At 50.4% G+C, this 25,522-nt stretch overlaps 1 protein-coding gene across 1 annotated transcript; it reads left to right on the top strand.

The window, feature by feature from the left end:
* Window positions 1-5,742: 5,742 nt before the first annotated feature.
* On the top strand, window positions 5,743-25,522 carry LOC130131831 (sodium- and chloride-dependent GABA transporter 2-like). Its single transcript, XM_056301610.1, has 15 exons — window positions 5,743-5,879; window positions 6,017-6,261; window positions 7,809-7,943; window positions 8,348-8,488; window positions 10,317-10,407; window positions 10,999-11,131; window positions 13,004-13,138; window positions 15,424-15,527; window positions 17,422-17,546; window positions 17,792-17,904; window positions 19,067-19,204; window positions 19,516-19,618; window positions 22,500-22,600; window positions 23,795-23,965; window positions 24,501-25,522. Coding segments are annotated over exons 1-15 (1,914 nt in total). The 5' UTR covers window positions 5,743-5,877; the 3' UTR covers window positions 24,678-25,522.

The raw sequence follows: 25,522 nt of genomic DNA, 5'->3' as shown, positions 1-25,522 counted from the left end.
TGAATGACCTGCTTGCAGTGAATGGACCTTAGCCAGCAATGGCTAATGGTCACCAATGACCTGGACAGCTAACAATTTCTGAGCTAGCCAGCAATGGCAATTACCTTGCAATGAATGGGCCTTAGCCAGTAATGGCTAGTGTTCAGGAATGACTTAAATAGTAATGATGGGCTTAGGCATAAATAAGACATCAATGACCGGGAATTCAGCAATAGTTGGACGGGCCAAAAGAGGTCAGCAATGACCTAAAATTAGTCATTAGACGGTGCAGTTAACTGCAGGCGAGACAAAACACAGAACCACCGACCACCATTTATATGCAACTGCTTACTGTTAAGGTTTTAATGATCCTATGTGCATCAGGACGCATAGAAGATGAACAGACAGGGTAGAAGGAGCCAGAACTTTTCTCATGTAAAACTTGGCAGATTCTAAATGTGACTGCAGAGAAGACTGGTTTAATAGAGGGCTAATGGTTCTAGAAGGGAGACTGCTATGGGCTGGCTGCTGAGCAAAGACTCTCGAATACCTGGAAATGAAAAGGGGATGACATTAGTATGACCTGGCACATGACGGGCTGTAATTATAAAAATGTTGCGTGACTGATAGGCATGTGTAATACGTCTGATGAAAAGCATGATTTCAAGAGTGGATGAACGGCCTTTATTAATGATGCCTGTGACTGCTTCACTGACACACTGCACTGCCAGAACTTCCTCCATCCATAACAGGATACTGCAATGGGATACATTTCATACCGAGTAGAGAAGGACTTGAGCTTGAGGAAAGAATGAGGCCATTTGCTGGCGAAACATTAACCTTGAAAATATCCCCCAGATCCCAAGGAGGCTGCAGCATCTGTGAAAAACTTCAGCGAATTAGAGGAATGGACCAACTCGTGGGGAAAAAAACGTTACACCATTCCACCAATCCAGCAAACCAGACCAAAATTCGGATCAGAGCATTAACCTTCGACCAATAGAACACAGTCGTGCTACCAACACGGGGATCCCGGTTCGAATCCCCGTGTTGCCTCTGACTTGGTCGGGCATCGCTACAGACACAATTGGCCGTGTCTGCAGGCGCCCCCTCTGGTCGGTTGGAGTGCCTGTTCGGTGGGGGGGGGGTAGCTTGATCCTCCCACGCGCTACGTCCCCCTGGCGAAACTCCTCACTGTCAGGTGAAAAGAAGCGGCTGGCGACTCCACATGTATCGGAGGAGGCACGTGGTAGTCTGCAGCCCTCCCTGGATCGGCAGAGGGGGTGGCGCAGCGACTGGGACGACTTGGAAGAGTGGGGTAATACAACTGGGGAGGAAATCCCCCCCCACCCAAGAAGAAAGAATACGATCGTACAAAATTGGGCACGGAGGAAACCATGTCCAGCAACCCGGAAATGAACACGCGACCCTGGGGGACAACGCGCATTTCGAAATTTAGATGGCTAAGCAGAGAGAACATTTGCTGTTTTTTTAATTATTATTATTCCTTTGCTCAACGAAAGGACCGTTTTTTCGTGGATACTCTCGAGTTTTTTTTGACCGACCAGAGGAAGCGCTAGCGCAGCGACCAGGACACATACCCACCTCCGGCTTCCCACCCGCAAACACGGACAACTGTGTCTGCAGGGACGCCCGACCAAGCCGGAGGTAACACGGGGATTCGAACCGGCGATCCCCGCGTTGGTAGGCAACGGAATAGACCGCTACGCAAGAGCAGGGCCCCCTGCTCTTGGGAGGGGGTGATGGAACCAGAGAGGCTCTGAATGACCCGTATTACCGCAAGTAATGCATGGCACTGCTTAGCATGACCAGCAGTTCAGTGTCCAAGACAGACCGGTTCAAATGGATGTTTGGTTGAGTGATGTAATGTGCTGCTTTGCTGGAGAAACCTCGGTGGTTCTGGTCAAATCTTTCTCCCATATCTCAAGTTTAAATCACCGGTCAGAGCCAAATATGAGTCCAGTTCTTGTCTACACTCTGGGTAGATGGCGCATGTCACACCACGATAGATGCCAAAGCAACAACAAATTCAACCAAGACACAGCTTTTGACAGTCTGGGATGGGTAGGTTCGATAACAGCTGTGAGGTTCCCCCCCCCGCTGGACCGCTGTTTTCACATTCTGGAGATGGCAGTATCAGGCTGACACGGATACGGTTCATGTCTTTCCCCTGCAAAAATGTTTGACCTTAAGTCAGGAGAGATGTTAGCTCTGAAAGGAACACGAGGCCTACCTAGCATAGGAGCAGAGACAACAGAGGCCAGGGAGTGCTGCGGCGTAACTGGGGGCACGTGGGGTGGAAATGGGTGGCTGAGGAGCAGGTGCCGGTGCACGAATCAACGGGATTTGAGAGGCCATAAGCGTTGCGGAGGAAGATGATGAGGCTTGGGTGTCCTCCAGACACTGGCGGCGAGCATCAAACTGAAGCGATGGTGTGAGCGGCATTATCTGATGGATGGATGGATGGCAGCATTTGGTTGATCAGGATGCGCATAGCTAGCAGAGACATTCTTACGCTTGGCTCGAGGAGCCAGACAATGCGTTTTCTTTGTGCGTGTGCCACCAGGAGCTGCTGTGGGGCCAGAGGTTGCAGGTGGGGGCTCATCCCGAGCTGGTGTTTCGCAAACCGCTTCGTTAGCCAAATCTTGGAGCTGCAAGAGATCCAGCCCCAGAGCCGGAGTAATACCCTGGTCTTTTAACCTCTCCGGAAATTCGGAACCTGATTCTCTTTGCCGAGCCGCAAAACGTTGCCGGTGAGATAGAAGCCGTTTCGAGGGGCGTCCGGGTAGCATAGCGGTGGTCTTTTCCGTTGCCTACCAACATGGGGATCGCCGGTTCGAATCCCTGTGTTACCTCCGACTTGGTCAGGCGTCTCTACAGACACAATTGGCCGTGTCTACGGGTGGGTGTGTGTCCTGGTTGCTGCACTAGCGCCTCCTCTGGTCGGTCGGGGCGCCTGTTGGGGGGAGGGGGGAGGAATAGCGCGATCCTCCCACGCGCTACGTCCCCCTGGCGAAACTCCTCACTGTCAGGTGAAAAGAAGCGGTTGGCGACTCCACATGTACCGGAGGAGGCATGTGGTAGTCCGCAGCCCTCCCCTAATTGGCAGAGAGGGTGGAGCAGCGACCGGGACGGCTCAAGAGGCCAGGTACAATTAGGGAGAAAAGGGGAGGGCATCCCAACAAAAAAAAGAAGAAGAAGAAGCCGTTTCGAATAAGTCAGCGTTGATCAGATCAGTTTCTGAGTCTGACCTCGTAAAATAAGACGACAGCCTGAGGAGTTCGGCAAAAAGAAAGAAAAGCAAAGCGTAAACTCGCCACACGTGACCAGCACGATGACACACCAGCAGCACGAACGCCCAGAGACGGAGAGAGAAACACGTTTAATTTAAAAAAGACAGCAGCAAGATGATAGGCTAACCGTGCAGGTTGGTCCCTGTGCTATTGGCTAGATGAGAACAGATGCTGTGACCAGCTGATGGCTCCACTGGCCCCGGACAACGACAGCAAGGGCAAATACGAGGAGCCATGCGCGAGAGATGAGAACGGCAAGATAAAATAAGTTATAACCATGCATGAAATATAACCATGCATGAAATATAACCATACATGAAATATAACCATGCATGAAATATAACCATGCATGAAATATAACCATGCATGAAACATAACCATGCATGAAATATAACCATGCATGAAATATAACCATGCATGAAACATAACCATGCATGAAATATAACCATGCATGAAATATAACCATGCATGAAACATAACCATGCATGAAATATAACTATGCATGAAATATAACCATGCATGAAACATAACCATGCATGAAATATAACCATGCATGAAACATAGCCATGCATGTAATATAACCATGCATGAAATATAACCATGCATGAAATATAACCATGCATGAAACATAACCATGCATGAAATATAACTATGCATGAAATATAACCATGCATGAAATATAACCATGCATGAAATATAACCATGCATGAAATATAACCATGCATGAAATATAACTATGCATGAAACATAACCATGCATGAAAATATAACTATGCATGAAATATAACCATGCATGAAATATAACCATGCATGAAATATAACCATGCATGAAATATAACCATACATGAAATATAACCATGCATGCAAAATATGGTCTTCCTGAAAGCTCCGTTACATGTTGCTTTGTGTACTAGATTTCGTCTCTAGCTTAGTTGGCGCTGACTCCCAGAGGACTCCTCCGGCTGCGGCTTCAACCATTTGAGCAGTTTCGCGGGGTGGTGCTGGTGGTGGTAGTAGTGGTGGTGGTGGTGGTGGGAGGGGCCGGTGGTGGAGGTAGGGAGGAGGGGGTTGTTATTGGCACAACAGCCGGCGGCAATTCCCTCTCGAGCCCCTCGAGGTAAGGTTACGTGAATGTGATTCGCCCCGAAATTCAGGGTTCGATTCCCTGATAATTCACGGACAGTTAACGTTTATTAATACGGGGGGAGGGGGGCGGTGGGGGGGCATGGCGGATTCGTCCGGGAGATCTACGTTATTTACACGCGAGATTTCCCTCACCAGCGAACCGCTTCTGCAACCGCACTCGCGTTTGTCTTTTCGGAGGGGGGGAGGGGGGCGTTATAACCCCCGTCTTGTGACTAACAGGTGCGTCTTTCTTTCTTATCCATTAATTGCACGAGGCAGCGTCGTTTAAGCTTCTGTCCCGTGCGGCTGCGGTGGGGAAGGTTTAGTCGGTTGCGCCGCAAGTCGCCTCAGCGCGCACATGGCCGCGTGGAGCAGAACAGCCCCCGTCACATGACCCCGAGCGCCGCTGCGCTGCGTCAGGGGGGCGGAGGATGATTTCCCGTGCGCGTGCGCGTTACGTGGCGCGCGCGCACGGGACGGCCCACCAAACGAGATAAATCCGTAACTCGATCAGCAGGAATGAAATGTCATCCGCCGCACAACGCCCACCTTTGTCTCGAAATGCCGCGGAGTCGAACGTGTGATGCGGAGACGCTGCGGATCTGCAACGCATTTCATAGCTCACAGAGCTGTTCTGTCATGGAGTCAGCTGGGGGGGGCAGATGAGCCCCCCCAGCCCAATTTTTGAAGCGCACACACACACCATCACCAAACTCAGCCCCTACACCGTGTCTGTTGGAGAAGGGAGAACTCTTCCTTTCGTGGCCATGTCGGATAACCTCGGCTGTCTGCAGATGCGTGGGGCCGGGCTGCATGATGCTCCTTTAAAATGCTGCACAGGAAACATTATATATATATATATATATATATATATATATATATATATATATATATATATATATATATATATATGTATATGTGTGTATATTCAGCTTGAAACTGAAGGCTCATCTCAGCACAAAAAAAATAGTTCCCCTCCCGGCAACAACAAAGACAACACAACCCCATCTTTAAAAAAAAAAAAAGAAGCATGGTTAGTCTCCCCAGACTGGAGCATTTAGTTAAACTGAACTGTCCGTGTCGCCCTCGTTCGTGTTTCTTATAAAGGGGAGAAAGGGAGATGCCGAGTTATGCGGCGCAGCAGTGTGTTTTCTACAGTAACGTTGCAGGGAAGTGAGCCGTTTTGTGTGTTTGCCTAAAAAAAAGCGGGCAAGAAATCGAATTGGCGCTATCAGAATATCGGCCTTGGGTGGGCTGGCAAGGTCAGATAAGGGACACGCCCACACGCACGGCTGTCCCTGAGAGGGGCTGCTCAGATAAGTCCACCGCCCCAAGCCAACTGTCCAACAGGACATCTCTCCGTGCTTGCTTTCTGAATCTCGGCCGCTCCGATGTGAGCTCGCCGCTTCGCCCACTCCCGCTGCAGCCTTCAGACAAGCATATTGTGCTTTTGCTGGAAAATGTGAGCGAGCTCTCCATTTTGAATTTCTTCTTGGTGTTGTGTATGTGTGTGTTGTTAACCTTCCCTTCTCTCTCTCTCTCTCTCTCTCTCTCTCTCTCTCTCTCTCTCTCTCGCTTTCGCTCTCTCTCTCTCTGTAGGGGTGTGTTTGTGTCTCTGCCGGCGCCAGCCATGGCCGGCCAACAGCCTCCAGACCAGGGCGCCGTGCTGCTAAATGGATCCCAGCGAGGGGAGCCCACCAAGGGGCAGACATATGAGAAGGGGGAGCTGCAGGCCAGGGGCCAGTGGGCCAGCAAAGCCGAGTTTCTCCTGGCCGTGGCGGGGCAGATCATCGGCCTGGGCAACGTCTGGAGGTTCCCGTACCTCTGCTACAAGAACGGAGGAGGTAAGTGGGAACGGGAGAAGGTGGATGGAGAGAAGGGGGGAAAGTCATGGGGGTCTTAACGGCGACGCCATGCTTCGCATTCGCATCTGGCGATCATACCACTTTGCTGAATCTTCTCGCTGCTACCTCATGGTGTCGCGTCTCATTGTCATAAAAGGAGACGGTGGTCGGGCGTCCCTGCAGACACATTTGGCCGTGTCTGCGGGTGGGAAGCCGGATGTGGGTATGTGTCCTGGTCGCTGCACTAGCGCCTCCTCTGGTCGGTTGGGGCGCCTGTTTGTGGGGGGAGGGGGAATCATGTGATCCTTCCACGCGCTATGTCCTCCTGGTGAAACTCCTCACTGTCAGGTGAAAAGAAGCGGCTGGCGACTCCACATGTATCGGAGGAGGCCTGTGGTGGTCTGCAGCCCTCCCCGGATCGGCAGGGGGGTGGGGGGCAGTGACCAGGACGGCTCAGAAGAATGGGGTAATTGGTACAACTGGGGAGAAAAAGAAGGGGGGGGGGGTGTCCAAAAAATAAATAAAGGGAGACAGACAGAAGGAGGCTGAAAGGATTGTCCCATCCCCAGACGATTCAGCACGGCAGGAGTTTTCATAATAGTGAAGCTGTTGTCTGTGTAAGCTGGGCGACCACCGACCAAGTTGACTTTGCACACTTGAATAAGTCTTAATATACAGATTTTCTTTGGCTTTACCCCCCCTCCACCCCCCCGGGTCCGCTTTCTGTTTCGCTATCTCAAAGCACAGTCTGCCTCTTCCCTTGCTCCGTCTTCATATCCTTGGCTTCCTGTCTCTCTGTGAGAGCAAGAAGGACGCCTTTTGATAGCTGGACTTGTCGCCTGGTCTCGAATAGCCGTTATCACCGGTTTCATCAATTAAGGAAAAGCAGCAGATAAGTGTAGACACGGCACATGGGCGGCACGGTGGTGCAGTGGTTAGCACGGTCGCCTCACATCAAGAAGGTCCTGGGTTCGAGCCTCGGGGTAGTCCAACCTCGGGGGTCGTCCGGGGTCGTCCTCTGTGTGGAGTTTGCATGTTCTCCCCGTGTCTGCGCGGGTTTCCTCCGGGTGCTCCGGTTTCCTCCCACAGTCCAAAGACATGTAGGTCAGGTGACTCGGCTGTACTAAATTGTCCCTAGGTGTGAGTGTGTGTGTGTGTGTGTGTGTCAGCCCTGTGATGGACTGGCGGCCTGTCCAGGGTGTCTCCCCGCCTGCTGGATGGATGGAAGTGCATACACACATAGGTCAAAAAAAATCTCCACACACTTTCTTAACATGACAAGTTGGATATTTTTTTGCATGCTGGATAGCATTTCTTATGGCTTTTGTTTTGCACTTATTTTTTATTCTTTATTTTTGTTCTTGCTTTTTAAACTGTTTTTCTCGTCTTAAAGGGAATTCTATGACCATTTTTCCAAAGTTAGACAAGTGTGACATTCTCGTGTAATACCTAGGCAATGAATAGGGAGTTTGACTCATATTAGTCTCTATCAATCATCAATGTATTGTTGTGTGTGTGCGTGTGTGTGTGTGTGTGTGTTTGTCCAGGTGTGTTTTTTGTGCCCTATCTGTTGTTCCTGGTACTTTGTGGCATTCCCTTGTTCCTGCTGGAGACCTCGCTGGGACAGTACACCAGTCTGGGAGGGGTGAGCGCCTGGAGGAGCATCTGCCCACTGTTTGGAGGTGCTCACACACATGCACACACACACACCATGCACACACACACACCATGCACATGCACACACACACACACCACACACATGCACACACACACACACACACACACACACACACCATGCACATGATCACATGCGCACACATGCGCACACATGCACACACACACCATGCATGCACTTGTATGCACATGGATACACACACATGCACATGCATGCACACGCACACACCACGCACATGCACACATGCACGGTGGAATGGGGGGATTGATGCTGTGTGTGTACCTTCAAAAGGCAGGACAATATTCTGCAATACTAGCTTACACCATTCGATAACCCTGACTGCATCAGATAACCGTCACACTAGCAGCCTTGTGCGTAACCCTGTGCCTGTGTGTCCGTCCGCCTGCACAGGGCTCGGCTACGCCAGCCAGGTGATGATCCTGCACGGCTGTGTGTACTACATCGTGATCCTGGCCTGGGCCGTCTTCTACCTGGCCTACAGCTTCGAGACGGAGCTGCCCTGGGCTCACTGTAACAACACATGGAACACTGGTCAGTAGGCATGTGTTGAACACACACACACACACACACAGAGTAAGGAGCCTTCCCAAAATGCCCTGCCTTTCTCTCTGAAACACCTGACTCCACTCCACTTGGTCAGCTGCACCAGGTGCATTGTATTTAGGTTGGTGCCGAGGGACATGTGGAAGTTGGTCAGCGTTGGTATTGAAGCTCCTCTTTTACCCCTTGAGTAGTTTTACTAATCCCCATAGGGAGTTTCATCTTCTCAAGTGTTCAGCTTCCAAGCACATAAGTATGACATGAAATAAACACTTGATTAGTTTTGTTCTTTTCGTAAATCCAAAAACTCACTTAGATTTGGTCCCGCCCTCCGATCTGCATGAACATGCTGATTGGCTGAATCAGAATGACCACGCTGTCAATCATTGGTTGTGCAGGCCGGCAGACCAGTTGGAACTTGTTTTCTCACCTTTCATCTTAGATTGTGACAGAAGTGATGTTTCATCAGACGCTTTTCATAAGGATGTATTTGGGCTATGCTAGCGCTAACTTTTTAGCAAGGTTTAAGGGTAGAGTTGTGTTGACGTCGAGGCAGTAACGTGTGGTCAGATAATGGGTCTCGCTGGACTGTTAGCTAATAATGTAGCACACATTTGTGCAAAATCTCCACCTACATTTTGCAAAGTGTGTGTGTGTGTATGGGGGGGGGCTGTGATGGCCTGGTGGCCTGTCCAGGGTGTCTCCCCACCTGCCGCCCAATGACTGCTGGGATAGGCTCCGTCATCCCTGCGACCCTGAGAGCAGGATAAGCAGTTTGGCTAATGGATGGATGGATGGATGGATGATGGATAGATGGATGGAAGAATAGATGGATGGATGAATGGATGGATGGAAGAATGGATGGATGGATGGATGGATGGATGGATGGATGGATGGATGGATGGATGGATGGATGGATGGATGGATGGATGGATGGGAGTTTCAAGCATTTTATTGTTAGCGTAATGGAGATTGCACACACAGAATTTGACTCGGTGGAGAAAAGATTAGACAATCCAAACAAGCCTGGAACAAATTTTTCAAGGATTCTTTGTCCCACCTACACACACACACACACACACACACAAACACACACACACACAACACACACACTCACACACTCCTCTTTGGTCTCTTGACAGTTCCCTCGTTGGGGTCCCTGTCAACAAGGGCACCGCCCTTTCTCCTAGGAGATGTGTGCTTGTTAACATGTGGGGGTTACCCTCCCTTTTCCAGTTGTTATCATGTGGGGGTTACCCTCCCTTTTCCAGTTGTTATCATGTGGGGGTTACCCTCCCTTTTCCTGTTGTTATCATGTGGGGGTTACCCTCCCTTTTCCTGTTGTTATCATGTGGGGGTTACCCTCCCTTTTCCAGTTGGAAGATTAGATATTTTGACCAAGTTTGAGACTCGAGGGGATTTTTTTTTAAGTTCTTTTTCATCAACCATCAGCGTTTAACCTTTATAAATCCAGGTTGGAGTCTAAACAGTACCGTTATCTGCATTTAAATTGGTGTTTTTTTTGTTTTGTTCCGTTTTTATTTCAAAGAGTTGGAACTGTGATTTCATGTCCCAAGAACTGTTCAGCAAATAGACTTTTTTTTTATCACAGACTGTGAAGTCAAGTGGATTGTGCTCCGCTGTCATTCATGATGCTTAAATGTGGTTGGTGACTTGTGGTTGTGTGTTAGTGGGTTTAAACCGTGTGTGTGTGTGTGTGTGTGTGTGTGTGTGTGTGTGTGTGTGTGTGTGTGTGTGTGTGTGTGTGTGTGTGTGTGTGTGTGTGTGTGTGTGTGTGTGTGTGTGTGATCTCCTTCAGATGCGTGTGTCCAGTTTGACTTCCAGAACAAGTCAATCAATGGGAGCAGCCTGCCGGAGAATGCCACCTCCCCGGTCATGGAGTTCTGGGAGTGAGTTGGTCCTTCTTCCTGTGTGTTCGGGCAAGCTTGTGGATTTGGGGGCAGCTAAAGCTAAATGGTGATGTAGCGGGGTGTGAGGTATTAACAATGATGTATAAACAAGGGTGGTCACCTCACAGCAAGAAGCTCCTGGGTTCGAGCCCCAGGGTAGTCCAACCTTGGGGGTCGTCCTCTGTGTGGAGTTTGCATGTTCTCCCCGGGTCTGTGTGGGTTTCCTCCGGGTGCTCCGGTTTCCTCCCACAGTCCAGAGACATGTAGGTCAGGTGAATCAGCCGTACTAAATTGTCCCTAGGTGTGAATGTGTGTGTGGGCCCTGTGTCATGGCCTGGCGGCCTGTCCAGGGTGTCTCCCCACCTGCTGCCCAGTGACTGCTGGGATAGGCTCCAGCATCCTGCGACCCTGAGAGCAGGATAAGAGGTTTGGATAATGGGTGGATGGAATGGATATAAACAAGTGTGTGTGTGTGTGTGTGTGTGTGTGTGTGTGTGTGTGTGTGTGTGTGTCTGTGTGTGTGTCTGTGTGTGTGTGTCTGTGTGTGTGTGTGTGTGTGTGTGTGTGTGTGTGTGTGTGTGTGTGTGTTAGGCGTGAGGTGCTCCATCTGTCCAACAACTTAGACGAGCTGGGTCCCATCAACTGGAGACTGGCTCTGTGTCTGACCGTCGTCTGGATAGTCTGTTACTTCTGCGTCTGGAAGGGGGTCAAGTCCACTGGCAAGGTGAGAGAAGAGCGCTGCAAGAGGGGTCTCTTGGTGAACGGTGTTTTTGGCGGCGGCCCGGTTTAAAAAGGAGGATTTGGTCGAACCCTCCTGTGGGCTGTGGTGGTGTTACAAAGCACACAGCTGCAGTCACCAGCTCCCATATCATCACGTCGTGCTAGAGCTGGGCAAAATATCATAATGTCTGGGCGTCCGGGTGGCTTGGCGGTCTATTCCGTTGCCTACCAACATGGGGGTCGCCGGTTCGAGTCCCCATGTTACCTCTGGCTTGGTCGGGCATCCCTAAAGACACAATTGGCCGTGTCTGCGGGTGGGAAGACAGATGTGGGTGTGTGTCCTGGTCGCTGCACTAGCGCCTCCTCTGGTCGGTCAGGGCACCTGTTCAGGGAGATGGGGGAACTGGGGGGAATAGCGTGATCCTCCCACACGCTATGTCCCCCTGGTGAAACTCCTCACTGTCAGGTGAAAAGAAGTGGCTGGTGACTCCACATGTATCGGAGGGTGTGGTAGTCTGCAGCCCTCCCTGGATCGGCAGAGGGGGTGGAGCAGCGACCGGGGTGGCTTGGAAGAGTGGGGTAATTGACTGGATACAGTTGGGGAGAAAAAGGGGGGGGGGACTCTTTCTCACACCAGTAGGGTTTCCCCTGTCTCCCATTTAACTCTCTCAGAAGTCCAACACAGACGTGTTCATCTTCCTCTCGAGTTCATCTTTGTGGGTGTAGAAAGCAGGACCTGCCCCCGTCACCACATGCCGGTCATCATAGGACTTAATCCGGGATGTTAGGGTGGATTCCCTTGATGGAGGACACCTGTGTATGACATTGTTTAATGTGGGGAGACTGGTGCACAGACACCCACCACACGGTCCTTGACAGACCTGGGTCGTGATCCAGTGGCATGGAGTCCAAGACCACCGGGGGCCCATTTCTGCTGCAGCCTTCATCCGCCTTCCCAGCCGTTGTGATGCTTCCCTAAAGTCAGCCACCATCCTCCACCTGTTCCACCGTTGAGGTCTTGGTTGGCTTGCTGTTTGTCAGGGACCTCCCCCCTTGACCTTACCGCCCTACCAGGAGCATAGCTCCAGGCGGCATTGGTCTCTGGATCTCAGGACCTCGCAAGCTTCTCCACCACGACAAGGTGACAATCCACAGAGAAGATGATGAAGATGATGATGAGAAAGAGGAACGGGAAGTTAATGTGATGGCACCACCCAAACCCCAATGCCCGACCTTGCTAACCGCTCTCTCTCTCTTTACTTGTTTTAGTGCGTTCGTCACATGATCACACTAAACCGTCCTGTCAGAGCAACGTTAACCCCAGCTGGGATTATGATAATAATAATAACCATATTATAATTACAGCCTCTGTTTCCTTGGTACTGCTGACTAATCCCAGACGTTTGTGGCGCATCGTCGAGGATCCTACAGAGAGGAACTTCATTAATCACTTGAGTATTTTGAAACTTAACCGCCTTGCTGAGTCTCCTCGCCCGGCCTCGACGCAGACCCCGAGGAGGCACTCATCCAAGCCTTCGAAGGCTATGATATATCTCTCGAAAACAGGGGGGTCAGAGTACAGTCAGGCGTGTTTTGATATGTCCCGTTGGAAAAGCGAGCAGCAGACCAGGTTTCACAAACAAGCTACAGGACCTGGCTGTTCCCGGCGAGCGGGTTGGGTTGTTGCTTCGTCATGTTTCCCGGAGGAAGCCGTGTTTATCTGATTTATAGTGCGTCTCCTCCGCTCGCACTGTTTTGCAAACTGCCTTTTTCAGGTTTCGGAGGGGTTTTTCAATCGTGTTTTTTTTCCCCCTCATTACTTCCTGTCTGGGTGCCATCCCAACCACGTCGCCTACTAATCCTGTGTCCGTTTTAGGTGGTGTACCTGACGGCCACCTTTCCATATGTCATGCTTTTTGTGCTGCTGGTGCGCGGAGCCACCCTGCCTGGCGCCACCCAGGGCATCATCTACTACCTCAAACCCAACCACACTCGCCTGGCAGACCCACAGGTACGCACACACACACACACACACACACCCCGGTATGTACACACTTGCATATGCGTGCACACTTATACATGCTTTTAGACAGACTCCTATGCAGGGTTGATCCCCTTGGCTGGATCACAGCAAGTTAGCATTGCTACATGTAGAGCAATGCAAGGCTGTACTTCCTCCTTGACGAGGTTTTTTTGAATTCGTAAAATTGTTTCTTTAAGCACAGCGAAGTGAAAGCCGCCTACTTTAAAACCGTTTTCTTGGCCTCCGGGTCACTTTAAGCAGTTCCACGGTCTCCATCTGTGTAATACTTGTCTTTGCGGGGACTGGTGAGCCTTTTTAGACATTACACCCTAGGGCGCCCGGGTGGCGTGGCAGTCTCTTCCGTTGCCTACCAACACGGGGATCGCCGGTTCGAATCCCCATGTGACCTCCGGCTTGGTCGGGCATCCCAGCAGACACAAGAAGAAGAAAAAAATTCGACACTAAAACTTGTCATTTCAGTCCAAAACATGACGTTCCTTCAGATGTTCTGGAAGCAGGTTGGTAGTAATAGGGGACACCGGTGAGAAGACACCGTCAGACCCAGTGGGGAACCATCCTGGCCTTCAAGACCTCCACAGTGGGCCCTAGAAATCCTCACACGGAAAAACAAAAAGGCGACTCCGTCTGATTAAATAAGTCCATTTGCCTGTGTGTTGTGAGGATTGTGTTATGTGATGACCATCTTGTATTCCTGCGTGTGGTCCGGTGCTGTTCCTGCTGGTGTTTTCAGGCGTTATCACAGGGACGAGGTATTCTGTCAGGCCTTAATACCTAATCCCTGCAGACAGTGACTGGAGCATGGGGCCAGTTCGGGGAGATAGTCTGCTGTGTGGAGCTTGCTGGGTAGCAGCATAGCGAGGGCGAAGGTGTGAAAGGAGGAACAGGTGGAGAAGAACCTGGTACTGTTTCAGATTTATTAAACTCGCCATTTTCGAGACCAAAAAAAAATCGAGGAATACCCGGGCAAAGTTAAGGAAATCCACCGAGCTGGTGTACATCGGCTTGCAAAAGCAGCGTACGTTCATCATTTCCAAGCTAGCAACTGGGATGGATTTCATCTTCAAACGATGGTCCTGGGTTTGAACCCCGGGATTGTCCAGCCTCGGGGGGGGTCGTCCTCTGTGTGGAGTTTGCGTGTTCTCCCCGTGTCTGCATGGGTTTCCCCCGGTGCTCCGGTTTCCTCCCACAGTCCTGAGACGTAGGCCAGGTGGATCAGCTGTACTAAACTGCCCCTAGGTGTGAATGTGTGTGTGTGTGTGTGGGGGCCCTGTGATGGACCGGTGACCTGTCCAGGGTGTCTCCCCCGCCTACCGCCCAATGACTGATGGGATAGGCTCCAGCATCCCACGACCCTGAAGAGCAGGATAAGTGGTTTAGATAATGGATGGATGGATGCTAAGTTTCTTAACAAGGCATTGTCTGTGTACTTCCTGCTTCAGATTCTGAGCTAATGGCTTTTGGTCACAAGACGTGATTGTCTCGCAGAGTACACAACACAGTCTGATGATGGTGTTGCATCCGTTGTCTGTGGTAATTGTCCCTGACGGTGTAGAGATTGATTTGAGGTACCTTGTGAAGGTCCACCATGGGTCGGAGACGGGGTCCCACAGTTTCGTAAATAATTCCCGGCATACCAGATGTGTGGGGTTTGCTGTGTCAGCGCGGGGTCACAGTGTTAGAAAGGCTCCCAGAAAAGCAAATTAAGATTCAAGTCATGATGGAATAGCCACGGTTATGTAAGCTTCCCGGAGCTTACTGTGCTATGCTATACCCCAGACTCCACCCATCAGGGGTTATGAGAAAGTTAAAGCCCAGACGCTGCACTGCACTCGGCAGATGCAACCGGTTGCACGCATACTGCAGGACCGGTGACAAGACCAGGCCTTGATGTGGACTAACCCGATGCCGTACTTCTTTAAGATGGAGGGCTCTGCAGCATCTCGCATGCTTTCACACTTCAGTTACATTCAGCAGGGGGACAACACAGCGAGAGGGCCCCGCAGCAGGCGGGACAATACGTTCAGTACATTCTGTTCTGCTAGCCTGACACTGTGGTTTCGGTACCCCGCTGTTTGTTTTCTATTGACCCTCTCCTCTCCTCTTCTCCCCTTCTCTCTTTGCCATATGATTTCACCCTCAACCTCTCTCTTTCTTTTTTTTTTTAACCTTATCTGCCATTCTTGTTGTTCCTTCTCTCTTGAAATTCCTCGCTTCCTCTCTCTGGCTCTCTTCCCGTCCCTCGTTCTCTGTAGGTATGGATGGATGCCGGCACCCAGATCTTTTTTTCCTATGGAATCTGTTTGGGGAGCCTGACAGCCCTCGGCAGCTATAACAAATACAACAATGACTGCTACAAGTGAGGCTCTTTCCCACACACACACACACACACACATGCATGCATGCAAGCATGTGCACACATGCACACACATGTGCATACGCACACACACATATGCATGCTACACATGTGCACATGCACGTGCACAAACACACACATTTTACCACAAAAACCAACTGTTGCCTTGCATCAGGCAGGACGGAGTCACTGAGGTGGATGTAATGTGCTGGTCAGGTGGCTCCCATAAGGAATGGCTGGAATGGACAGAGAAAACACGCTGCCAGAGCCCCACCTTAAAGAAAAGCCCTCACTACCATGATTCCCACACCCTGGGACCGACACGTACACATATAGCACACATCTGCTCGCTCACACACACATACGCACACACACACACACATATACCTAAACTCACTGCAATTGCTGGTTGCAGTGAGTTTAGGTAGCAGACCAGAGAGCCTGCGATACAGAGGACAGACTCTCTATCAGGACCCGGCCGTATTCTGTTGTCCCGACATGTTGGATGTTACGCAACATCCAACATGAAATTATAAGACTTATTGGATCATGGACAGGGCTCTCATCACCATCTTTGCTCGACGTAGTTTTGACTCGACTTAGTTCAGTGTTGCACCACCCTCAGCGGTAAGCAAGGGGGTGGGCGCCCCCAGACAGAACGCGTGTTTTGTTGAATCGCTGCATGAAAGTAAGTTAGCGCCATCTCTGCAGGGAACAAACGCTAACACGAAACTTCAGATGACGAATTAAAATATAATAAAACAGTAAATATGGGGTGTCCGGGTGGCGTAGCGATCTATTTCTGTTGCCTACCAACACGGAGATCGCTGGTTCGAATCCCCGTGTTACCTCCGGCTTGGTCAGGCGTCGCTACAGACACAACTGGCCGTGTCTGCGCGTGGGAAGCCGGATGTGGGTATGTGTCCTGGTCGCTGCACTAGCACCTCCTCTGGTCAGTTGAGGTGCCTGTTGGGGGGGGGGACTGGGGGGAATAGCGTGATCCTCCCACGTGCTACATCCCCCTGGTGAAACTCCTCACTGTCAGGTGAGAAGAAGCGGCCGGCGACTCCACATGTATCAGAGGAGGCATGTGGTAGTCTGCAGCCCTCCCCGGATCGGCAGAGGGGGTGGAGCAGCAACCGGGACGGCTCGGAAGAGTGGGGTAATTGGCCGGATACAATTGGGGAGTAAAAGAGTGAAAAAACTCCACAAAAAAAAAACCAGTATAGGTGATGCTGTTCACTCATGGATGGCGTTTGGTCATAGTCCCTAAGGGTTCAGAGACAAATACACACAATCACCTCTCCATCACAATACACACAATCCCCTCTCCATCACAAGACAAACAATCACCTCTCCATCACAATACAAACAATCACCTCTCCATCACAGTACACACAATCACCTCTCCATCACAGTACACACAATCACCTCTCCATCACAATACAAACAATCACCTCTCCATCACAATACACACAATCACCTCTCCATCACAATACACACAATCACCTCTCCATCACAAGACAAACAATCACCTCTCCATCACAATACAAACAATCACCTCTCCATCACAATACAAACAATCCCCTCTCCATCACAATACAAACAATCACCTCCATCACAATACAAACAATCGCCTCTCCATCACAATACAAACAGTCGCCTCTCCATCACAATACACACAATCCCCTCTCCATCACAATACAAACAATCACCTCTCCATCACAATACAAACAATCACCTCTCCATCACAATATGCATAATGCAGAGGATGCAACGTTGTTTTATTTTCCTATCAGATTTCTCCACTGACTTCCACGGTGAAACTGGACAAGAAAAAGTCTCCGACAGACACACTAAATAGATATGTGTGTCCGTCGTCTGTATCTCCTTCTAGGGACTGTTTCCTGCTGTGCCTCCTGAACAGCTGCACCAGTTTCCTGGCAGGCTTCGCCATCTTCTCCGTACTGGGATTCATGGCCCAGGAACAGGGTGTTGATATATCACAGGTGGCCCAATCAGGTTTGACCATTTTTTTCAACAACTTTCTTTTCATCTGTGGGAGAAAAAAAAGACATCTGTTTTCAAGAAGCCGTTCAGAAGCTAGGCTCATAAAAGATGTGTCCGAGTAGTTTTACTGCAGTACTTTGAAGGGAGCCTTCTTCACATTTAACCCGACAAGGAAGTAAAAAGTTAGCAAATATGAAACGCCTGGGTATCCGAAATGACTGGGTATCCGTCCTTCTCTGGTGGTACTTCTATGTCAGGGCCCGGCCTTGCCTTCATAGCCTACCCCAGGGCAGTAGCCATGATGCCTCTACCACACCTCTGGGCCGTCTGCTTCTTCCTTATGATCATCATGCTCGGTCTGGACACACAGGTAAGCCATGTACACACTGACATATATAAACACACACACACACATATATATATATACACACACACACACACACACACACACACACATATATATATATATATATATATATATATATATATATGTAATACATGTATATACATGGCATGAGTGGTGTGTGTCTGTGTTGTGTAGAACACATAGGTAAGGCGCACATGGATGGATGCACACATCTAATGTCACACACGTCTATATGTTACTGTGTTTGTCTCTCCCCCTGTCCCATAAACACACACATACACACTGACTGACTGATAGGTTACTTTATTTGGCGTTGATGTATTATGTGGGCTATCAGGTAACATCCATTATGTAAGTGCACACACATCCTGTGCTCGGTGTAGTTTGATAGATGATTTTGACTAAAGACATCAGAACAGCATCAGAGATGTGATCTCCAGGTGGTGTGGCGGTCTATTCTGTTGCCTACCAACATGGGGATCGCTGGTTCGAGTCCCCGTGATACCGCCGGCTTGGTCGGGCGTCCCTACAGACACAATTGGCCGTGTCTGCGGGTGGGAAGCCGGATGTGGGTGTGTGTCCTGGTCGCTGCACCAGTGCCTCCTCTGGTCAGTTGAGGCACCTGTTCGGCGGGGGGGAGGGGGAACTGGGGGGAATAGCGTGATCCTCCCATGCACTACGTCCCCCTGGCGAAACTCCTCACTGTCAGGTGAAAAGAAGCAGCTGGCGACTCCACATGTATGGGAGGAGGCATGTGGTAGTCTGCAGCCCTCCCCGGATCAGCAGGAGGGGGTGGAGCAGTGACCAGGGCGGCTCGGAAGAGTGGGGTAATTGGCCAGATACAATTGGGGAGTAAAAGGGGCGGAAATCAAAAAAAAAGAAAAGAAAAAAAGTGGTGATCTCCGATTAACCCCCGCCTCCCACAGTCGCAATGCAGAATCCTGACACACTAACACAAACACATTCTTTTTATTACATATCATGAATAAACACACACACACACACACACACGCACACAATGTATTACCTAATGTTATTACGATGACAACTCACCTCCGGTACACAAACAACTACACATGCACACGTGCAACTACTCATGCAATCACGCACATACACGTGCACACACACAGTCACACTGACCATCTCCGCCTCCTGTGTCATGCAGTTTGTGAGTCTGGAGGCCCTGATGACGTCGGTGACTGACCTGTACCCCCAGTTCATCAGACGGGGCCGGCGCAGAGAGCTGGTCCTGCTGCTCGTCTGCCTCGCCTGCTTCCTAATAGGGCTGGTCATGGTCACACCGGTGGGTCCTCCCTGTGTGTGTGTGTGTGTTTGGGGGGGGGGGTTGAATTGGAATGAGAAGGGGTAGGTAAGCTGTTATCTAATTTGTTTTTCATGAGAGTAATAAAACTGCTTTTCTCTCTCTCTCTCTCGCTCTCTCTGTTCGTATCCGTCTCTCTATTTTTGTTTCTGCCTTTCACCCTTCATCTCTCTTTTCTGTGCTCCTCTCCCTCTCTGTTCTTTGTGGCTTCCTCCCTCTCTTTTATTTCTTTTTATTTTCTCCTCTTGTCTGTCTGTCTCTTTCTCCCCCCGTATCCCCCTCTCTCCCTCCAGGGCGGTCTGTACGTGTTCCAGATTTACGACCATTTCTCCTGTAGCGGTGCCAGCCTGCTACTCCTCTCCATCTTCCAGTCCGTGGCCGTCGGCTGGGTCTACGGTGTCGAACCCTTACTTCGCCTACTCTGCCCTCCCCTTGCTAAAACCCTCACACCGAACTTGACGCACAACTCTTGTCTGCTCACCTGCCTCCGTTCAGTTGCGTGTGTTTGTGTGTGTTCGTATGCTCTCCAACGTGTGTGCGTCGGCTTCCATGTGTGTCCGGGCGAATGTGTGAGTACAAGTGATCCTCGGATTGTGTTGTTGCAGGCTTGCAAACATCCTGTTTGTGGTTATTAGTGTGAGAATCAAACGGTGCGAAGAAGACCCTCCCCACTTTGTGTCTGTCTCCCCTGCAAACCAGCATGCACATGCGCACCAGGTCCCATGGTCCTCTGCCTCCTGTCGTCCTGCCTCTCAGTTGGGGCCAGTAGACGGTGTAGTAGTGTGACTGTAGCTACTTCTGTATAGGGTAGAGACTGGCTGCTAGCCAGGACACTGTCTGTCTGCCCCCAGAGCCCTTAAATCAGCCCTGAACCCCATCACCTACGTGCCAAGTGTCAGCTAGGAGGCCCCAGGGAGACCCTATCCGCTTCAGACCCGGCTCTTTTATAGTACTTCCTGATCCCTCTGGGGACTTCTCTTAACAACCCGAAGTGCCAGTTTGGTGGAATGTGCCATATAAGTGCCGGATGGCGTGAACAATCATAGAGACCACATGGAAGTCTACTTACCAGGCACTAGCTGACTGTCCCGGGTGCAGTAAACCTGTACTATACGGTATTCGATGCAAAAGAAATATCGAGGATTACTCACGACTGATATTTGAACAGTGGGATGTAAAAGTGGGGAGGCATACATTCTCAAGGTTTGTTTTTAGACCTTCCGGGGTAAAAATGGCGCCCCTCTTCAACAAATGCCAGATTGTAAGTGATGATGGGTTTGGATTAGCTGCACGGTATGGATCCCGTTCTGAATTAAGTCCCAGAGGAAAGGAAAAGGAAGATCCCATCTTCATCCCACTTGCTTCTCCTAGACATAGCTGAGTCCTGTGTGACACCAATGTGAGACTGAAATGATTTGCTCAGGCGTCCGGGTAGTGTAGTGGTCTACTCCTTTGCCTACCAACACGGAGATCGTCGGTTCGAATCCCCGTGTTACCTCCGGCTTGGTCGGGCATCCCTACAGACACAATCGGCCGTGTCTGCGGGTAGGAAGCCGGATGTGGGTTATGTGTCCTGGTTGCTGCACTAGCGCCTCCTCTGGTCGGTCGGGGCACCTGTTCGGTGGGGAGGGGTAGCATGATCCTCCCATGCGCTATGTTTCTCTAATGAAACTCCTCACTGTCAGGTGAAAAGAAGCAGCTGGCGACCCCACGTGTATTGAAGGAGGCATGTGATAGTTTGCAGCCCTCCCCAGATTGGCGGAGTGGGTGGGAAGCGAATTTTCTCACCCCTCGTGAACGATGCCGTGGTGGAATAAACCTTTTACCGGTCACAGGTGACATTGTAGGCCTTCAGAGGGCTCTTGGTTTAGTGTCACTCCAGTTGTCATTGCAGGTCCCCAAACACTCCGTTCATGGTAAAAACAATGATTTTACCGTATCGGAAACATTTCTTATAGTTCCCTGTTGGTGCAGCAGGGGGTTGGAAATACAGTTCAGAATCCGTTGATCCCAGGATATGAATGTTGTATTTCTGAGAGGAGGACGAGACTATTATGAGTAGGATGCTTCTCCTCTGGGTGGGAACTCCAGTCACTTCCCAAGGCGTTTGCTCGTAGTAGACCGAAAGAAATGAGAAGATCTTTGAAAGACTGAAATCAGTGGTCCTCGCGGATGCAGATTACAGTGAACTATTCTGAGCAGTCCTAGTTTAGGTATGAATCCGCGTTTTCCGTGTCTTGGCTGTAATCTAAAATGTAATGCAAACTAGTATGGAATCCCTGGTGGTCTCTTTTTAGGACTCTGCAGTATTTGTGCATGGGGGGCTAGCTGGGCAGAAGGTCTCGCGGTGTAGTGGGTTCTGCGGTCATGACTCCAGCTGACCCTCTCTCCCCCCCTTCATGACGGCGGTGGTTATTGTAAGCGGTCCCATGTGTCCCCGTTCATCTGCTCGGTTATGTGGCCGTGACGGATTGTCATCTCGAAAGCTCAATTCAGATTTGCGTTGAAGCGACGAGTCGCGCGCTTCCCAAGACTCGGAACGGGTCCATTCCAGAAGGTGCGATCGTCGCCGGTTTTGAGATGTTGTGAGGCGGTTTGTTTCGAGCAGAGATGGGTCATTTTGAAGGGGAACCTTTACCCACCTCGGCTTATATTTGGTTTAGGTGTCAATCGGACGCAGTTGAAACTCCACTCCCGGCGTCTTCTGACTTGTGCTGTAGTCGATCCACATGCCTTAAAGAAGAGGGCGGAAACCTCCTACCTCCCTTCTTCTTCAGTGTTAATGTCAATGTGCAGTTTTACGCAGGATAAACCGGAGAAGCTGCAGGATCGGCTGCGTTGGCGTCTGGGGTGATCTCCTGGTCGTCGTGATGTTCTTTTAGGCTTCAATGTACTGCTGAGCGTAGGGCTGCTTCTGCCTTAGCGTGGAGGATTTGGACCCAATCCTGAATGTGTAAAATGGTGGAATCATGGAAAAATCATGTGCCTAGTTTAGCTCTCTGCTGCTGCTTTCTCTTTTTACGAGAACTTGTCCTCGTGTTTTCCTCTGTAGGACGGTGGCTACTGGAAAAGGAACCAAACAGTTCCTCAGACCAAGGAAAAGTCACCAAAACCAAAAATAACAAATCAAATAACAACCCAGACCATATCAAACCCATCCAAACCATAACCAAATCACACCAAGCCAAGTAGACCCCAACCCCACCCCCACCCCCACCACCTTTTCCCCATTCCAAACCAAAGCCATATGTGAGCGAGTGCCTGTTTGTGCCCGCAGGTCCCGAGCGATTCAGCACCAACATCCAGGACATGATCGGTTACAGGCCCTGGCCTTTCTTCAAGCTGTGCTGGAGATACCTGACCCCGGCCGTGTGCACCGTGAGTCTGTTTGATTCTGTTTGACACTGTTGGGTGTCTGGTTGCTGGGAATTAGCACACACTGCGGTTGAGGCCGGCGTAGCTGCGCACTGTCATGCAAAACGTCCCCGCCGCTCCGTCTGTCGATCAGTCTCTCGCCCCTCGCCGTCTCTCTTGGACGTGACTCAGAAAGTATGAAACCTGAAGGGAATCAGTTTGGTGTTCGCTTTTGTGTTTTTGTTTTTTTGTCATGGAGCGACTGGAGAGGCAGACGGAAAGGGAGCGTGGGCAAAACAGGACGGGCTCTCAGATTTGATTTTTTTTTTTCTGATTTTCCCCCCTTTTACTCTCCAATTGTACTTGACCAATTATACCCCACTCTTCAGAGCTCTCCCAGTCACTGCCCCACCCCCTCTGCCGATCCGGGGAGGGCTGGCGACTCCACATGTCCCCTCCGATACATGTGGAGTCGCCAGCCGCACGTAGCACATGGGAGGATCACGCCATTCCCCCCAGTTCCCCCTCCCCCCTGAACAGGCACCCTTACCGACCAGAGGAGGCGCTAGTGCAGTGACCAGGACACATACTCACATCCGGCTTCCCACCCGCAGACACGGCCAGTTGGTCAGTCGGGGCGCCTGTGCGGGCTGGGGGGAATAGTGTGATCCTCCCATGTGCTACATCCCCATGGCGAAACTCCTCACTGTCAGGTGAAAAGAAGCGGCTGGCGACTCCACATGTATCAGAGGAGGCATGTGGTAGCTCAGAGGGTGGGGTTATTGGCCGGATACAATTGGTGAGAAAAACGGGGAAAGAAATCCAAAAAAAAAAAAAAAGATGAGAGAAATCACACCTGAAATTGCTCTGTGTTGTGTTTGGCTGAAGTGAAACACATGACTCTCCATGACAAATGGCTGCAGACCTCTAGTGGGTTCTGCTTTTCTCTTTTTTGTATGCATAACCTGTTATAGTTGACCTTTTGTGAGGAGTGGTGCAGGTTACACCACCCATCCCAGTTCTGTCTTGACTTCGCTTCATAAGTCATAGTCTTGAAAAAACAGTTATATAAGGATGACTTTCTTTCTGAACCTTGTGCAACTTGTGCACCAGATGGGTGCGTTGTGTACCCAACCTGTTTTCTTTACTCCGGCTAGTATATTTATAATTATTTTTACTCCGCTCCGGATGTTTTGTGCTCCCTCTCTCCCCCTACAGGGTACCTTTATGTTTTCCCTGGTGTGCTGGTCACCCCTGAGCCTGGGGAAGGGGCTGGAGGCTCCGGGTTGGGCCACCACGTTGGGATGGCTTCTCACCTTCTCCTCCATCTCCCTGCTCCCAATCTGGGCCATCTACGCCTTGGCCACCGCCTCAGGCACCCTGCCACAGGTTAGAGACATCTCACATCGGCTGCTCCGATTTTTCATGCTCAGTTAGGGCATCCTCTGAAAATCCGTTTCTACCAAGGAAGTTGAAGTTTTGACTTGTTTTAAGGAACAAAAAAAAAAGAAGATTTTCACCCTTAGTGCGTTAAATGACGTTGGTTGTTTTCTCTCATTATGATCGTAGTCATGATGGACATTTCTTGCAGTGTTCAGATCCAATATCTACTAGTTGTGTCACGTGACCTCTTATTTATTGTATTGTCATAAGTAATACTACAACAACACATATCATGTTTGGGTTTTAATCAACGGTGGGGGATGCGGCAGATGAATACACATGCACATGGTGGTCTCCACCCTCTCCAAACACCATTTGGGTGGTGCACCGTAGGACAAAAAAAAAGGGAATTTTTCTTTTTGATTGATTTTCTCTGCTAATTGGACGTCAGTTCCTGTTTGAGCGTAAGCAGTGTGACTGATTGTTGAGATAGCCAGGTATGTGCGATGTGTTGACTAACCATGACCCGGTGACCTTACAGCGCTTCCGTCATCTCTGCCGCCCTGCTGAGGACTCATCGCTGGCCCTCTACCACCTGTCCACCAACAGAGTAGCTTCTCCGTTCGCCCCCCCACCCCACCCATCTATAAGGGACCAATCACGACGGTCATGTGACACACATCCGATTCGCAATATGTCCCCAGTGGAAGCTTCTTAGACAACCAAGTGGGGTAAACAGTGGGGTCAAGGATCATCTTTTCTTTTAAGGCCTTATTTTCTGCCCCCCTGACTGTGAAGGCCCAGTGTAGGATGACATTGTATGTTATTCTTAGATGACAAACACCCCATCCATCCATCCAGCCATTATCCAAGCCGCTTATCCCAACTGGGATCGCGGGATGCCGGAGCCTATCCCAGCTCTCCTCAACATCTGCAGAGTTGAGACTGGTTGAATGTTTTTATTGGATGATGATTAAAAAAAAAAAAGGACACAATCAAAAGATATTTTCAAGCACTGACCTAAAATTGTAAAGAATATGATGTATTGGGCGGCACGGTGGCCCGGTGGTTAGCGCTGTTGCCTCACAGCAAGAAGGTCCTGGGTTCGAACCCCAGGCTGTCCTTTCTGTGTGGAGTTTACATGTTCTCCCCGTGTCTGCATGGGTTTCCTCCGGGCGCTCCAGTTTCCTCCCCCCTTCAAAAAGACATGCATGTAGTAGTCCGCGGTGGTGTAGCGGTCTAAGCATCGGCTTTGTGTCGATGTAGTTGCCCACTGGGGACTGGGGTTCGCGCCCCAGTCTCGTCAGATCCGACTATGGCCGGACCCGATGAAGCAGCAATCATTGGCAACGCTGTCTTCGGGAGGGGGGCGGAGTCGGCTTGTGTTCGTCACGTGAATGCATCTCTGTGTGTGTCGGAAAAAACAGCTGTTCAGCCTGGAGTCGCCTTGTCACAAAAGTGGGGAGGCGTCTCCTTCCAGACTGCCGACCAGAGAGATGCAGTTGGCGAACGCATGCAGTACGAGGGTGGGTGTTTCAATTAAAATAGGGATCGATTGGCCAC

This window comes from Lampris incognitus, chromosome 21 (assembly GCF_029633865.1).
Source record: "Lampris incognitus isolate fLamInc1 chromosome 21, fLamInc1.hap2, whole genome shotgun sequence".
Taxonomy (NCBI): Eukaryota; Metazoa; Chordata; class Actinopteri; order Lampriformes; family Lampridae; genus Lampris; species Lampris incognitus.
Note: the sequence above shows the minus strand (reverse complement) of the source record. Positions and strands in the feature narration are given on the sequence as shown.

What these genes read in the sequence shown, in the direction of transcription:
- LOC130131831 (XM_056301610.1), top strand. An exon ending in CTGCTACAAGAACGGAGGAG is followed by an intron (nt 6,262 to 7,808) that starts GTAAGTGGGAAC and finishes GTGTTTGTCCAG; the next exon opens with GTGTGTTTTTTGTGCCCTAT. An exon ending in GGGTCAAGTCCACTGGCAAG is followed by an intron (nt 11,132 to 13,003) that starts GTGAGAGAAGAG and finishes TGTCCGTTTTAG; the next exon opens with GTGGTGTACCTGACGGCCAC.